General features: G+C 36.7%; 1 protein-coding gene across 8 annotated transcripts in view; it reads left to right on the top strand.

Annotated features, from left to right (window-relative positions):
* The window catches only part of LOC100064006 (zinc finger protein 184), a 32888-nt gene extending 17673 nt beyond the window's left edge, over positions 1-15215 (top strand). For 2 of the 8 annotated variants that reach the window (XM_070245000.1, XM_070245004.1), the window contains exon 3: positions 3646-7633. In XM_070245000.1, the coding sequence (XP_070101101.1) occupies positions 3646-5624 (1979 nt within the window). In that variant the 3' untranslated portion in view covers positions 5625-7633. Of the gene's footprint in view, positions 1-3645; positions 7777-14971 lie in introns of those variants that run through there. The other 6 variants (XR_011429901.1, XM_070245003.1, XM_070245001.1 and 3 more) reach the window with 6 other exon arrangements.
* Positions 15216-17547: the final 2332 nt, after the last annotated feature.

The following is a 17547-nucleotide window of genomic DNA, read 5'->3' as shown; positions in this document are numbered from 1 at the left end:
CTGTACTATAAATATGCTCATGAAGGGCATTCATTATTCCTTTCCTTTCAAAAGAATCTAGTGACTTTTCCTTAGCCCTCTTTTATCTTCTTAGATAAAATTGAGTTCATTGTCCTTATGAAACCATCTTTTTATACTGTGCATGACAGTGTAAAGCTCTGATTTACCTAATTTTCTAACTACTCCATGAGTTCCTTTCGTGGTTTCTCTTTCTGTCTCTTAGTAATGGGTATCTGTGAAAAGTTGTCTCTGCAGTGGTTGTTACGGTTTATAGGTTGAATCTCCCCCTTAGCATTTATTCCTGTAATTATTTAAAAAGTAGAAACTTGCCACCAAACATTTACTTTTCCAAAAATTAGGATAGTGCTTTTATCTTAACTTTTGCTTTAAACAGTTTCCAGGGCTTAGTTAAAAAAAAAAAAGTGACTGGACTGATTTTTAAAAACTACTGTCATTGTGGCATTCTCATTAAAAAAAAAACAGCCAACATTTGTCCACTCACCAAACATTTGGCAAACATATGCTGTGTGCCAGATATTGTGCCAGGAGTTGAGGGCTCAAATGTTAAAGACTTCAGTCTCTCATCTCCAGGAGTTCAGGGTCTAGTAAAAGAGGCTGTGATAAGTGCTGTGCTGAAGAATACGCTGACCCAACATGGGGAGCAGTGGTGAAGAAAGTGGACTCTGGGCCCCAGCTGACTGGGTTGAATCCTGGCTCTGCCACTTACTAGCTCTGTAGCCTTGAGAAAATTTCTTAATCTCTCTAAGCTAGCACTGATCAATAGAAATATAATGCGAACCACATATGTAATTTAAAATTTTCTAGTAGCCATGTTTAAAAAAAATAATGAGAAACAGGTAAAATTAATTTTAATCTTATCCCATAACCTAAAACATCGTCTTAACATGTACTCAATATAAAAATTTATTAAAGAGATATTTTACATTTGTTTTGTACTGGATCTTCAAAATCTGGTATGTATTTTACACTTATAGCACAGCTCAATTTGGACTAGCCATATTTCTAATGCTCAGTAGCCACATGTGGCTAGAGGTTACTGTATGGGATAATACAATTTTATGCCCTATTTCTTCATTCATAAAATGGGGATAATAATAGTTTCTATCTCACGGAGTTCTAGTGAGGAATAGGTGATTAAATACGTGTAAAGTACTTAGAACAGTGATGGTTCTAAGCATGGTAAGCGCTCATTAAATGTTAGCTGTTATTATTTTTAAGGATAATTATTTTATTGTTGTAGAGGCCATGAAAATATAGATAAGGAGCCTAGAAGAGGTGATGTTAAAATTGAATCCTGAAGAATGGGCAGGAATTAGATCAAAGACTAGGTGATGGGAGGGGAGTTCTACATGAAAAGAGCATTTACAGGGAGACATAAGAAATTTGATGAATACTAGGAAGTAAAAACAGTATGGTTAGAGTATAAGGTATGTGTGAAACTGACAGATGATGAGGCTGGATTGGTAGGTGGATCAAATCGTTAAGGACCTTTATCTCAAAGGGTCGGTCAATGACAAGCCACATATATGATGGTGGTCCCATAAGATTAGTACCGGATAGCCTAGGTGTGTAGTAGGCTATGCCATCACATATAGCATGTGTGAGTACAGTTTACGATGTTTGCATAAGGATGAAATTGCCTAATGACGCATTTCTCAGAACATATCCCAGTCGTTAAGTGATTCATTTCTGTATTTGAAAGATCACAGTATCAGCAGTATTGAGGGTTGGAAAGGGGCCAAATGAGAGGACTTCTTCTGATTTCACAGAGAGAGTCAGTAGAAAGCTGAGATTAAAACTGAGGATTTTATGAGCCTGTAGCCATGATAATTTCTACTACTTCAGACAGAGCAGTAGAGATTAAGTGCTTGGACTCTGGAGTTCTGGCTTATGTGTTTCTTGGGGCAAGTGGCTTCAGCACTCTGAACCTCCTTTGAAATAGAAATTCCATTATCCACCTGATAGGCTTCTAATTAACTATTGTTAATATTGTGAGGCAGCTTGGCATAAACTCAATACAACCAAAAAAGGCATCAAAGTTTCTTTCTCTTTCCTCTAAGACATGAAGTAGTGACTCTGGAGACACATATATGCACACATGAGATAATAGATAAACAATGTAAAACACTGCTTTTAAGTGCTAAAATTAGAAGTTAAAACAGTAGAGCAAATATTGTGGGAGATCAGGAAAACTGGGGAATTAGGAATGTCATGGGAATAGTATAATTTGAGTGGGGCTCTGAAATATGGTCAAGAATTAGATGAGCAAAACAAGGCAGGAAGGGCTTTTTGGGCAGGAGAAGCAACAATAAATTAGTTACAATGAGGAATGAATGTTGGATGTTAGTACAGTTAATTAAGTCATTAATTCCTCTTGTTTAATGCTTGCTTATTATATGCCAGCATCTAGGGGGTCACACTGAAGGCATGTTTAAGTGAAAATCTACATACTGAATAAAGAGGCTGTCCCCTCAATTTTTTCTTTCACTTGACTCAACATGGGCAGTCAGGCTTCTGCATACCACTCCTTCCCCAAGTAGAAGGTTGAAGTATTTCATTCTGGGGAAACTAATCAGCCCAAAATGAAAGACAATAGGTGCCAACGTTTGGGGGGTCCATTAACGATATAGGCAGGTGTCTGCCCAGTAATCCTGCAGTGAAACCCATTATTGATCATGCCTTTACACACAGACACTTATCTTTCAATCAACATATTAGAAACTCACTCTTAAGTATTAACCCATAGTGAAGGACTACTTCTAGATATGCTGATATATAAAAAGAAGGATCATCTGTCTTTTGTCCTCTATGCTTAATGTTTCTTGCCTTTCTGTCCATGACTGAGAGTAAAAAGAATCTAGATTTGTCTTAGGAAAGCCCTAAGAATTGTTTTTCACTTTAAAAGAGTAAATTTTCCCCTTTTCAACCTTTCTTTTTTCCTTTAGACCTAGTTTCTGCTCTTACATCAAATGTAAAGCAGTAATATTAGCAATTATTCTGCAAAAATGGATTAGGTAAAAGACCATCTCTCTTTGATAACAGTTTTTCTTTCTTTTTCTTTTTTTTTTTTTTTTGAGCAAGATTAGCCCTGAGCTAACTACTGCCAGTCCTCCTCTGTTTTGCTGAGGAAGCCTGGCCCTGAGCTAACGTCTGTGCCCATCTTCCTCTGCTTTATATGTGGGACACCTACCACAGCATGGTGTGCCAAGTGGTGCCATGTCCGCACCTGGGATTCGAGCTAGCGAACCCCAGGCCGCTGAGAAACAGAACGTGCAAACTTAACCGCTCTGCTACCTGGCTGGCCCCACAGTCTGTCTTTCTTAATCCTTGCTTATCTTCATGGGTTTTTTTTTTTCCACTCTCTGTAATTTAGCATTTTCCCTAATCATCCTTCTCTCCTGACAGCGTTTGCTTCATTCTCTTTGATTACATTATGTCTTGAATCAGACTCTTTCATACCACTAGCATTTCGAGTTAACCCCTCCCTAGATTACGAGGCCATATTTATATTCCCAGTATGGTATGTTCTCGGTATTTGTAATTTCATTATCTCATTCCTAATATAGCAGCTTCTTTTCTCCCAGCATTGGACATATAGTAGATTTGTATTTTTATGTCTTTTAGATGAGAAGTCTGGACCTAAAGCCAACAAATCAACAGTAAAGCAGCAGGACATTTTCAACGAAGGTTCATTCCAAGGAATAAAGATGGAAGAAATTACAAAGAGAAAGTCTGTATTGGGAGAATCCTGGAAATCTAGAGGCCAGTTTAAGAATCAGCACCTAAACCAGGAGAATTATCTGGGACAAGATATACTCACCTGCATGGAAATCCCTGCCAAAGAAAGAGATATAGAGTCTAATGAATTTGGAAAAGGTTTCAGTATAAGATCAGTAGTTGTTTTGGAGCAGAATGATCCTGTAGGAGAGTGTTGTCATGAATATGGTACACCTGGAAAAATATCCCAACAAAACTCAGATTTAATTAGACAGAAGAAGTGTGATGGAAAGAAACCTTGTAAATGTAGTGAATGTGGGAAAACCTTCAGAGACCACACTACTCTTATTCAGCATCAAAGAACTCATACTGGAGAGCGACCCTATAAATGTAATGAATGTGGAAAGAGGTTTAACCAGAGTTCCCACTTAACAAACCATCAGAAGACTCATACAGGAGAAAAGCCCTACAAATGCAATGAATGTGGGAAGGCCTTCAGTTATTGCTCAGTCCTTATTCAACATCAGAGAATTCATAGTGGGGAGAGACCTTATGAGTGCGTTGAATGTGGCAAGACATTCAGTCGTAGTACATACCTTACTCAGCATCAAAGAATTCACACTGGTGAGAAACCCTATAAATGTCTCGAATGTGGGAAGGCTTTTAGCCAGAGCACACATCTTACTCTACATCAGAGAATTCATACTGGAGAGAAACCTTATGAATGCAATGAATGTGGTAAAGCCTTTAGTCAGAGTGCACATCTTACTCAACATCAAAGAATTCATACAGGAGAAAAGCCCTATGAATGTAATGAATGTGGGAAAGCCTTCAGTGATCACTCAGCTCTTATTCGACATCATATTGTCCATACTGGGGAGAAACCTTATGAATGTAATGACTGTGGGAAAGCTTTCAGTTACTGTTCAGACCTCATTCAACATCAAAGAATGCATACTGGAGAGAAACCATACAGATGCAATGAATGTGGGAGTGCCTTTAGTGATTGTTCAGCCCTTATTCAGCATCAAAGAACTCACACTGGAGAGAAGCCCTACGAGTGTAATGAATGTGGGAAAGCTTTTGGTAACTACTCAGCTCTTATTCGACATCAAAGAATTCATACTGGAGAGAAACCCTATGAATGTAAGGAATGTGGAAAAGCCTTCAGCAGAAGTACATACCTTACTCAACATCAGAGAAGTCATACAGGAGAGAAACCATATAAATGTAATGAATGTGAGAAAAGTTTCACCCAGAGTTCATTCCTTACTCAACACATGAGAGTTCATACTGGAGAAAAACCCTACAAATGTATTGAATGTGGGAAAGCTTTTAGTGACCGCTCAGGGCATATTCAGCATCAGAGAACTCACACTGGAGAGAAGCCCTATGAATGTAATGATTGTGGGAAAGCTTTCAGTTTCTGTTCAGCTCTTATTCAGCATAAGAGAGTTCATACTGGGGAGAAGCCCTATAAATGCAATGACTGTGGAAAAGCCTTCAGTGATCGGTCAGCACTTATTCAACATCAGAGAACTCACACTGGAGAAAAGCCCTATAAATGTAATGTATGTGGAAAAGCCTTCAGTCAGAGTACAAACCTCACAAATCACCAGAAAACTCATACTAGTGAAAAATCTTATAAATGTAATGAATGTGGGAAAGCTTTTAGTTACTGTTCAGGCCTTGTTCAACATCAGATGACTCATAGTGGAGAGAAACCTTATGAATGCAGTAAATGTGGGAAAGCCTTCAGCTGGAGGACAGACCATAAAAAACATCAGAAAACTCGTACTGAAGAGAAACTCTACAAATGTAATGAGTGTGGGAAAGCCTTTAGCCAGAGCACATATCTTACAAAACACCAGAAAATTCATAGTTGAGAGAAAGCAAATACACATACTGAATGTAGGAAAACGTTCAGACAAAACTCTTCTGTTCCACATGAAAAACCTCACACTGGAGAGAAGTCCTCTGAATACCTTGGGAGTTTGGCCAGTATGGAGACTCTTCCCAAGGAAACAGAAGGAGGATCTTGAAAACTGTCAGCTACCTAGAGTGGCCACATGGCTTAGTGGAAAGAGCACAATTCTGAGTTTTAGAAGTCCTGGACTCTAATTTCAGCTCTCTTACTAACTAGGTCTAGTACTTACTTCGGGGTAAGTCACTTTACCTCTTTAGACCTTAATTTATTCATCTGAAAAATTGGAATGCCTGATTAATCTTTAAGATTCACATTTATTTTATTTACTACTAGTGCAGGCTTTTATAGATGTGATTCTTAATTTGTGACTTATTTATAATAAATACATCAGGTGTGATTCACAGTGTGAGCATGTAGTAGTCATTAAGGATTCAATAAAAATGTAGACCACATGCTATATATACTATTTATTACCTTTGCATTGGTTCTCCAAAGTTCAGCATATCATGAATATTGAAGAAAATTGAGAGATAAAATAGTATAGGATCTATGAATTATTGCAGTGGGAAAGTTGAGATCTTTTCTTGATTAAGAATCTGGTTGTTAGATAAAACCTTAGAAAAGAATGAACTAAAATGTTGGTAAAGGCTAGATTACCTAGAATCTGTCCAAACTTAGTCTTGAAATATAAACTTTCTCTACTAAGTTTAGTATTGTTGCCATCATGTCCCAGATGAAAAGGAACTAGAAAACATGTCTTGGGCAGGTTACCAAGAAAAGATAAAATTGGAAAGTTTGTTATTTCCATACCTAAATATATGAAGGCCAGGTGGATGAGAATAAATGCTGAGATCCAACACATCTAGAAAAGTCTGTTGTTCTATTGTCTGACTTTTTCCTGCGACTACAGAGACAATGGCCTGAAAATATGAAGATTTACCCCAGAAACCTGTGATTTTATTGACCAGCTAGGGAGAGAAAAAAGATAGAACTTATCCAATGTATGGTTTTGGAGACTCTTCTAGACTTACTGAATCTGGAGTTCATTTTGGTGTCCATGAAGATTGTTCACACATAAGGGTAGATTATTATGGACTTGCTACACAAGCTTTGAGAAAACCTGGACTTAAGGAAGTTGTGTTTAAGCCTTACTGAATTTATGTATCCTTCTAAGAACATGTGAAAGTCATGCTTTCTCATCAGAAAAATATGGGACAGATTTCATACAGTTTTGTGAGCAGTTACAATATATATATATATAATACTGGTAGTTCTATAATCACATATATATTATACTAACAATAGTTCATTTGAAAGTGTAATGGAGAAGAGATTCTATTCACAATAGCTATAGAAATATAAAATATTTAGGAATGAATTTAGTAAGAAATATGTAAGACCAAAAAATTCATTAAAATTTTTTTTATAGTGGCAATAAGTTAATCAGTACACGAGAAATGTATCATGTACCTGTAGGGGATGAGTGAATAAAATTGTTAGTTAAAATCATTAATTAGCAAATTTAATTTGAGGTTATTCTAAGTTTAATATGAAAGAAAAAAGGGATGAGAATGGGTAAAATATTTCCAAAATATAATAAAGCTGGGGTGGGGAGGTGTGCAAAAACAATTGATCCATAAAGCAGAAAAGAAGACTCTGAAACAGGCCCAGTACATAAAAGAATTTAGCATGTGAAATTCTTCATTAGGAGTGGTTGGATAACTAATTCAGTAACAGTTTTCAGACAAGTAGCTAACCTTTATAGTAAATAAATTTCCCAAGTGGATTAAAGATCAAATGTAAAAATGAAACTATGAGAGAAACAAATATATGTAGATAAATACCTAACTGATCTTGAGTTGTGGAAGCTTTCCAAACTGTTCACAAGAAGCAATAATTATTACTACCAAAAAAAAAAAGCTAAAATTTGTGTTTCAACATACCTCAAAAAGTGAAAAAGCAAATGACGGATTAGGAAAAGAACTTTCTTGGTGGTATATATGATGGAAAAAGTGTTAATATCTATTATATATGAGATTTTATGAAATAAAAAAACAGTAAAGGAAAACAAGGATATGACACAAAAGAAGAAATACAAGTAGCCAATAAAATGTGAAAAATAGCCTTATTTGTTTTCAGAGAATTGTGGATTAGAACAATTATTTATACATTTTTTGTTTCAACAAATTGACAAAGTACAAAAAATACAGTGTTATTCAATTTTGAAGGATGAATACTCTAACCCAACCTTGAATGCTATGTTTATTGGTACAGTATTTCTGGAGGCACTTTGACTCTATGTAACATGAGACTTAGGAATATATGTGTTGGTTAACCTAGTTAGGTTGGTTAACCGAAGTGGATATCACTTCTAGAAATGTATTCTAAGCAGCAGTCGTTGATGTGCACACACAGTTATCACCAAGGATTTCTATTTTAGCATTGTTACATGGATGAAAAGGTGGAAACAACCAATTTGTGTCAGACAATAAGAAACTGGCTACATCTGGAATATTTTGCAATCTTTAAAAATAATCTTATAGAAGAATATTTAGTGAAAACTAATTGATATGAAATAAAAAACAGGTAAAAACAGTAAGTACTATATATATCTATGTATAGGAAGAAGGCTGGAATTATATACAGCAAAATGTGTTTATTTTTGGTGGTTATAGTTAATTTTGCCAAATTTTCTGTAATGCCTATGTATTGTTTTATAACCAGAGAAACTATTTTTTAAAGGAAATTGATAACTAAGCAAATTTAATGGTTTTGTGGAATATGAGAACACCTTAGTGAATTATGCAGTGGATTTAAATAGTATGGGTACAAGTGTAAGACTGTCATAAAGCTGTTACTTTATGACTTTTTTGTTGCTATTTCAACCTGAGACAATGTGTTCACTTCTTACACCTTCTCCATACAGCAAATACCACTCCACTAACTGAGATAGTTTCAGTCAGGCAGTTCTCACACTCCTGCTCCCGACAATTTGACCGTTGTGCTAACTGCAATTGGAATACATCCTCATTTACTTTCCTTATTCCTGTCTCTTTCAAACTACATTTTATGGCCTAGCACATACATAGTGTCAGATTATTATTATTATTATTATTATTATTATTATTATTATTATTTGCCTTCAACAGCTCCTTGCGGTACTCATTTCTTCTTTCTTTGAATTTCTGTGGCATTTATTCACATGGTATTTAGTACTTAATGATTCTTTGATGTTCAATAATAAGTTATTTGAGTAGGATTCATACCTTAGAGTTTTATGACTTCACAGAGGCTAAGTAGAAGTGGATATATAGTAGATGCTCAGTAAATTTTCTTTGACTAGGAAGGGAGAGTGCTGTAGTAATATGGACTGAGGAAGGGACGATGCTGTAGTATGAAGACATGTGCTTTATCTGATTTTCAAGATGGCTCTTAGAACTCGCTGTCTTGTTCAGCCTACAAATATATAATCACATTTGCTTTTTACAATATATATTTTGTAAACTAATTAAAATTTATAGTGATTATATTACAATCGAAGGTGATACCATACATCAGTCTTTTTTCTTCTCTAAGAGACAGCTAAGGTCCATGAATATAGTTCTCCACAATAATTTCTAATTCCTATTTCAACACAACTATCTCGGAATTTTTTTTAACCTAACTTCCTCAATCTTCTCCAGCAACTTGCCACTGAACTCCAGCTACGAATACTGGACCTTCACACATATTTATTCTGACATGTTCTTTCATATCTTGCTTTGGAGATAACTCTTCTGCTGAATTATTGAATCAATCATTCATTTTGGTCTCCATGAAGTATCCAGTTCCCTTCTCCTGTTTATAATAGAAGCCAGTTAGTTTTTATAAATGTAAGATCATTTCTTCCATTTTCTCTTTAGATGAGTGAGGTTAATTATTTCTTATACCTAGTTGATTTCCTTTATCAACCCGTTAGCAACCAGGTTTGACTTTGTATTCAAAGAGTTACATTTGTTAGGATATAGGGATATCTCTTTTAACAGACCCAAAATATCAGTGGTTATACAGAATATGGACATAAACAACCCAGAGTTCCTAGGTGTAGGAACTCTGTGATGTCAGGAACACAGGATCTGTTAATCTTGGTGCTCCACCATCCTCAGTGTGTGCTTCTATCTTGAGGTCCAGGCATCTTACCTGTTTTCAAGTCAGCAGGAATGGAAAGACATCTCATTCCCATTAGGGGCATGACCAGGAAGTTTTGTGCATTATATTACTCATATCCCGTTGACCATAAATGAGTTATATGACCTCACGTACCTGTGAAGGAGAATGAGGAAAGTTTTATATATAGTTTTAAGGGGAAGAATGATGATAAACAGCAGAGATCTTAAAGCAATTGTCTCTCTTATTGGTTAAATTGCAATCGAAAATGACCTGGTTTCATAAAGTCATAGGCCATGAATTCAGTCTGGAGGGTGGGCTGGTTAGATATTCCAACTAGGGTAATCCAATAACAGAGGAAGTGGAAAGACTGAGAGCAAGCGTCTCCCTAGGCCAGCTGCACTCTCAGCAGGTGCAGGCCATGTTCAGCATGTGGGAGGTTAGGCCCATCCAAAAGGGGGATTTGAGCTTAATTCATTAACTTTTAATAGGCCTTTCTTTCCAAGTGATGTGCCCAGTTCTGAGTCAAGCCGAGTATAGGCACCCCCAAAACATATTACAAAGGAAATCTGAATCACATTTCAAGCAAGGTGAAGGTTTGTTGCTCTGCTATGTACTCATGTACTCTCCACTCAAATCTGTCAGGGGAATTGGAGCATTTGTTTTACTCCAGCTTACCTGGAAACCAGAGTGATCTCTCTGCTACTCTTTCAGGCTAGTTCAGACGTAAAACTTAGTAACCAGACTAGATCCTGTGCACCCCCTGACAGTATAATGTTGAGCAGTCTACATATTCTCTTAAGAAATGGAATGCTCAGTTGAGGAAACCAGTACGAAAAATGGTTAAGGGCACCAATTCCTCCACAAACCAATTGTGTAATATTTCCTCAGATAATATAATCTCTCAGAGTTAATTCCTTCATCTGTAAAATAGGGACAAGATTACCTATGTCAGAGTTACCTTAAGGATTAAATGAGATAATTTATAGAAAGCGTCACTTTGTTGGTACTTTATTATTGTTGTAGTTATATATTATACCTATTATATAACTTATGTGAACTGCTATTTTTATAATGCATTGATGACATAAGTTATGAATTATTGAGTCAGTCATAAAATGATAGGCTCAGAGGGAGTAGGAGATATCCTTTCTATTGAACAATAATACATAATGGCCCTGAATCCAAAATTAATTGGAAATGTCAACTTGCCAAAGGACATTTTTACAAGTTAGGTTTATTGAGGTATACTTGGATCAATAATTTAAAATCTTCCCACAACAAAGGCTCTAGGCACTGATGGCTTTACCAATGGATTCTATCAAACAGTAAAGAAAGAACTGTTCCATTGTTCCAGAAAGTAGAGCGTGTGCTCTCCCCAACTCATTCTGGGTGTAGTATAATCCTGATACAAAAATTGGACAAGGACAATATTTAGAAAGGACGATTATAAGCCAGTCTCATTGATGAACATAAATGTAAAACTCTTGAGTATATTATTGACCCACTGTCTAGTAATGTATGTGTGAAGGATAATATAGTGTGGCTAAGTTGGAGTTATCCAAAGAGTGAAAGATTGGCTGAAAGTCATAAAAATCAAGCCACGTTAATTCATCACATTGAAAGATCGAAGGAGAAACACATCTGGTCATCTCAATGGATACAGAAAAGGTGTTTGGTAAAATTCAACATACACTAATAATAATAATTTTAAGCAAACTAGGAATAGAAGAAAACTTCCTTTATCTGAAAAAGAATGTGTACAAAAAGCCAAAGGCAACATCATACTTAAGTGAAATTGTGAAAGCTATCTCAGAGAGGAAATAAGGCTGCTACTCCTCATCACTTTGCTGTAGGTCCTAGCCAGTGCAGCAAAGCAAGGTAAATTATAAGAGAATTGGAATGAAGTAATTATTATTATTTACAGATATTACTTTAGTATGCAGAAAATTTTAGAATCCTCAGATAAATGATTAAAATCATTAAGAGATTTAGCAAGATTGCTAGATACAAAGTTTTTTTCTATATAGCTTACCAACAAATTAATCTTAAAAACACACCATTTAAAATGGCCTGAGAATAAATTTAAGAGATGATGTAAAATCCTTCATAGTAAAAATAAAACTCTACTGAGAGACATTAAATAAGATCAGGTAAGTGAAATTATATATTATGTTCATAGATGGTAAAATGATACAGTATTGTAAAAATGTTCTTCTAAAATTGAACAGATTAAATCCAATTAAAATCTCAACACTTTTGTTGAACTTAATAAGCTCTTTCAAAACTTTTTTTATGGAATGCAAAGAGCCAAGAATAGCTAAACATTCAAGAAAAAGAAGAAGAGGAGGTGATAGGGAGAGAACTTGCTCATCCATATATGAAAACTTATTTTAAAGCCTTATCAACTCAGATGGTATGGTATTGATGCAAGGATAGACAAATGGGCCAATGAACAAAAAAAGAGCACATTTGATATATAATAAATGGGATACTGTAGAAGAGTAAGGAAAGGAAGAAGTGTTCAACAAATTTTGCTGGCTTAATTAGATATCTATATGGAAAAATATACCATACATAAAAATTAATTCCAGGTGTGTTTATGCTGAAAGGTATAAAGCATTTAGAAGAGAATAACAAAAAATATCCTGAGGACTTTGGGATAGAAGAAGGTTTCTTAAGGAATAAGATACAAGAGCACTAAGCATAAAAGCAAAATTGATCAATTTAATGACATTAAATTTATAAAATAAGAATAAGTGAAATTAAGAACTCTGTTCATCAAAAGACACTATAAAAGAATGAATCTAAGTCACAGAATAGGAGAAGGTATTTGCCACATAAATAACTTACGCAGACTAGCATGAAAATGCAGAATCTATAAAGACCTTCTATGACAGAGAGAGTGAGCCAGGCAGAAGATGCTTTGTCTTTTCTGATTTACCCTGAAATGTCAGGCATAGTATCACTTCTGCTTCATTCTGTTTGTTAGAAGTGAGTCACTAATTCTAGCCCATAGTCAAGGAGAGAGGATTTAGAATCCACCTTTTTTTTTTTTTTCCCAAAGATTGGCACCTGAGCTCACAACGGTTGCCAATCTTTTTTTTTTTTTTTCTCCTATATTTTCTCCCCACGTCACCCCAGTACATAGTTGAATATTTTAGTTGTGGGTCCTTCTAGTTGTGGCATGTGGGACACCACCTCAGTGTGGCCTGTTGAGCGGTGCCGTGTCTGCACACAGGATCCGAACCAGCAAAGTGGAGCACATGAACTTAACCACTCGCCCATGGGGCCGGCCCCTAGGATCCACCTTTTGATGAGAGGAGTGCTGAAGAATTTGTGGACATATTTTAAAACAACTACAGCAATCAGTTTTAATAGAAATGAGGAAAATGCTAATTAATCCTAGATGCTACTGGTCTTCCATCAGAATTGCTAAAATTAAAAAGACGAGAAGCACTAATTATTGACAAGGATGTGAAGTCATAACTTTCATCGCCACTATTGAAAGTCTAAACTGATAATAACTACTTGAGAAAACAGTTGGACTTTATCTAGTAAATTGAAGACATACATACTCTATTATCCTAGATATGTACCCAAGACAACTGTGCACATGTACACCAACAGATCTGTGTAAGAATATTCATAGTATTGTCGTTTGTAAAGGCAAGAATTGGAAACAACCTGAGTGAACATTTATGGTAAATTAGAAAAATAATGTTTAATACTATTCAACAATAAACAACAGGTCAGAGCTACAGCAACAATACGGATGAATCTTACCAACATAATTGTGTGAAAAGAAGTCACAAAGGAAACATTTAGTATGATTATACTTATATGAATTTCAAAACCAGAACAAATAATAATATTTAGGCATGTATATGTGTGTGGTAAATGCATTAGGAATATAAAGAAATGATTACCATTAAAGTCAAGACTGGTTTTCTGGGGGAATAAGGAGAGTGTGGAAGACAGAGGTTGTGAATGGAAGGGACATATAGAGGGTTGCCTGAGTGCCAGCAATGCTCTATTTTTTTGTCGTGAGTAATGGCTAAATGAGTATTCACTGTATAATTACTTGTTAAGCTATAGATACAGATTTTATTTACCTCTCTGTGTCTGACATTTTACAATAAAAATGTAAAACAAAACAGATGAGAAGCTTTCTATGTATTGATGTGTAAAGATTTCCAAAATATATCGTGAAGTATGAAAAGCAAGGCCCAGAACATTTGAATCTCTATATTTACATACAAGTGGATAAAGAAACTCCGGAAGAAGAGGTAAGAAATTAATAATAATAGAACCTGTGGAAGATGGAGGACAGAGTGGAAATCAGGTAGGCGGGTGACAGAGATGGGAGGGAAACTTCTCTGGAGAACTATTTATACTTCTCTTGAACTCTGTGAGTGTATTACCTTTTCAAAATACTAAATAAACAAATCTCTTAAAGCAGTATTCAGAAGCCTCACAGGAAAGTGTGTCTTCTTTAGAACAGATTCTCCTTCCCCCGGAGTCTCCTGTATTATCTTCATCTTTAGGCACCAATAGCTCAGGAGTCAGTTTATTCCTGGACAGCCTGAAGCTTTGCAAAGGGGAAGAACTAATGGTTACACAGATGAACATCTGCCGCTCTCCGGATGGGACTGGAAGTCTCAGGTGCTTAGTCCTACTGCAGGGTCAAGCTTTTAACTTCTTGCACAAGCATGAACCAGCATGGTGGATCACGTGATTAAACAGAAGACCCATGATTAGCAACTCCATCAGGTTTATACACACAACCACAACAGAGAGCTGTAGAAACAGAATCTAGAACATTTACCTATGAATAGACCATTCCTGTACCCTTTCAGGGTTAAACTCTTGAAATTTGCTTACACATCTACCTGTGGAAAAACATTGAGTGCTCCCTATGTACTCCAGTAGGGCATTCATTCAACATTTATTCAACAAAGTATTGAGTAGCTGCTATATTGTAAGTGAAGAAAAGTGAGGCCATCTTGTTTCGCTAAATGGCCTCCTCTGTGTGACTAATCGCTGCTCTGCACATACTTTAAAAAGTTCACATGTTCTCCTGATGTATGGCTTCTGCTTATGTGTATACTCCCTGAGAGCTTGATAAATTAAAACTTTGTTCTATGAATTTCTCTCCAGTTACAGGCTGACCACAGGAGGGAAACACACTTACAAGGTATTCATCAGAGCTGACAGAAGAATGGAACAATAAAAGACCCTGGAGTCCGTCATGCCTGAATGAAATCCCCTCCTAACTGCTCATTTTCCCTGTGTAACTACTTCAAGATTCTGCAATTTTTGAAGATGGGTTTTTTTTTTTGAGACATCAGTCTGCCATCTTCCTGATTATGCCGGCTAATCAAATTAAAACTTCCTTTCTTGATCCCTGACTCCTTGTGATTGATTGGCTCAGATCATGGAGAGCAGAGCCAGCCCATTGCTTGGTATCAATATGACATGTACTCCTCTAGATACTAGAGCTATAACTATGAACACAATGGGCAAAAACCTCTGTCCTCACGGAGTTTGCGTTCCAGTGGGAAATGCAGACAAATGAAATGAATAAGTAAAATAGTATAGTAACTAATGAAAAATAGCAGGAAAGATAATAGGGATGGCTGGTTTTTTAAAAAGTATTTTGTAATTTTAAATATGTTGAACAGTTAAGCCTTCACTGAGGAAGTGGTATTTGACCAAAGACCTGAAGGATATAAGGAAATGAGTTAAGCATATATTTGGGAAAAGTTGTTTCCAGGCAGAGGAATCAGCAAGTACAAAGGCCTGAGGCAGGAGGATGCCTGACTTGTTGGAGGAAGAGCAAGGAGGCTGGAGGTGGCTAGAGAGGAAAGGAGGAGAGAGGAGAGGGGAGGGCTCTTACAGGCCGCTAGAAGCACTTTGGCTTTTATACTGGATGAGAGAAGAACCCTTGAGAGGTTTGCACTACTGCTGTGTCTAGACTAGGCAGGGACAAGGATAAATAAAAAAGAGGGAGACCAGTGAAGCGTCTATTGCAAAAATCTAGGTGAGAAGTGATAGTAGACTTTCTAGTGTGCTAGCAATGGAAATAGTAAGAAAAACAGCTGGATTATGGATATATTTTGAAGGTGGAATTGATAGATGGGACGTAGGATGTAAGCAAAAAGGATTTACAGATGACGGCACAGATGGAGCAGTTGTTTACGGAGGTGGGGAAGATTGGTGAGGAGCAAATTTGGGAGGAAGATTAGGAGCTCAGTTTTTGACAATAAGTATAAAATACTTGTTGAGAAAGCAGTTGCATATGTGAATCTAGAGTTTCATGGAGCAGTCCAAGATGGAAAGAGATATTTGCATATACATGGTATTTAAAGACTGAGCCTTGAGCATGCTAAGGTTTAGGGAAAGATTATACAAGGGATAGTTATAATATGTCATAAGTGCTATTAATAGAATTGAAATAATCTCAGGAACCCTGGGTGTATTCCAGGAGCTTCTAAACCAGTCTTGAGGAGTCAGCAAAAGCCTCCAGATGGAAGTAACAGAAAATGTCTGACCTGAGATCCAAAGGACTAGTAGGAACTGGGAAATGGGAAAAGGGGAAAGAATTCCAGAGGAAATGCAACTGCAAATCCAAAAACAAGAGAGGACATGAAACAATGCGGAATTTCACTGTCCCTTTCCACTCCAACTCCTCTGTCACACCCTCCTGTTGGAGGAGAGACTACAGATGTTTAGGGGAAGTTAAATGGAGAGATTTAAAATTTGGATTTGGTGAGTAATATTTATGTGGCTTCTAATCATTTCTATGTGGAGTAAAGTTGTTATTGAACATCTAGTGGTATAATTTCTGGCATATACAGTGCAGAGGCAGCTTCAAACGACAGGAGCCTTCGTGTACAGAGACTTCCAAAAGCCCTATTTCCCAAGATAAGTCCCGGGAACAAAAATCTTGTTTTCAGACACAGCAACTCCTGGTCCCTGTCAAAATGGACCCAAACGTTATCCAGTGGGAAATGGAATTCTGAAAGTCTGGCTCCCTTGCAGATAAAAAAAAAGCTTTGGTACCAGCTGGTTAAAACATCGCTGCCCTGGAGGCAGGGGTGTTAATTCCACACATCCTCAGGTTTTTCTCAAGTGAGAGTTTCCTCAGGGCTTTGCTCTGTGGGCTCCTCCTGGGCTCCCTCTGCAGTTCCCCCTCAAGCCCAGAAAAGCGTTTGAAGAAGAGAGTTCAGAGGTTGGATCTTTGGCCGATTGGGAAAGCGCAGACTTGCAAGCACTGCTGGAACCATCTGGTTCTCAAGGGGGCTGATTTTAAAGAGGCCAAGAAAAGGGAGGAGCGAGCAAGGAAGAAGGAAGGAAAAAGATGGATGTGGAGGAAAAATATGAAACCATTCTCCTGTTGGAGAAAAACTAATTGTGATAATGGAATTGAATATTAGCGGGGTAGCATCAGATTATAAGCAGAGTAGCACAGCGGAAGCCTGCTGGATCGGTAACCCAGATAGCAATGAATTAAAACCATCATTAACTCTAAATTTATAGCAAATTCCTTGCTAAGCTGTATTCAAACAGTTGAACTAAATCTAGATCTTATATATTTAACCTTTCCTAAGGAAAAATCTTTCTAAAATTTGCCTCTCTGAGACTCAGTCTGCTGTAGAAGTGTGGCACGTAAATTCAAGGAAAAAAATCTCACCTTTCTGCTTGATAAATTAAGACATTTCTGATAAATTAAG

The sequence above is a fragment of the Equus caballus genome, chromosome 20 (genome assembly GCF_041296265.1).
Source record: "Equus caballus isolate H_3958 breed thoroughbred chromosome 20, TB-T2T, whole genome shotgun sequence".
In the NCBI taxonomy this organism is placed as follows: Eukaryota; Metazoa; Chordata; class Mammalia; order Perissodactyla; family Equidae; genus Equus; species Equus caballus.
The sequence above is the reverse complement of the archived record's forward strand: the minus strand, read 5'-3'. Positions and strand labels throughout refer to the sequence as shown.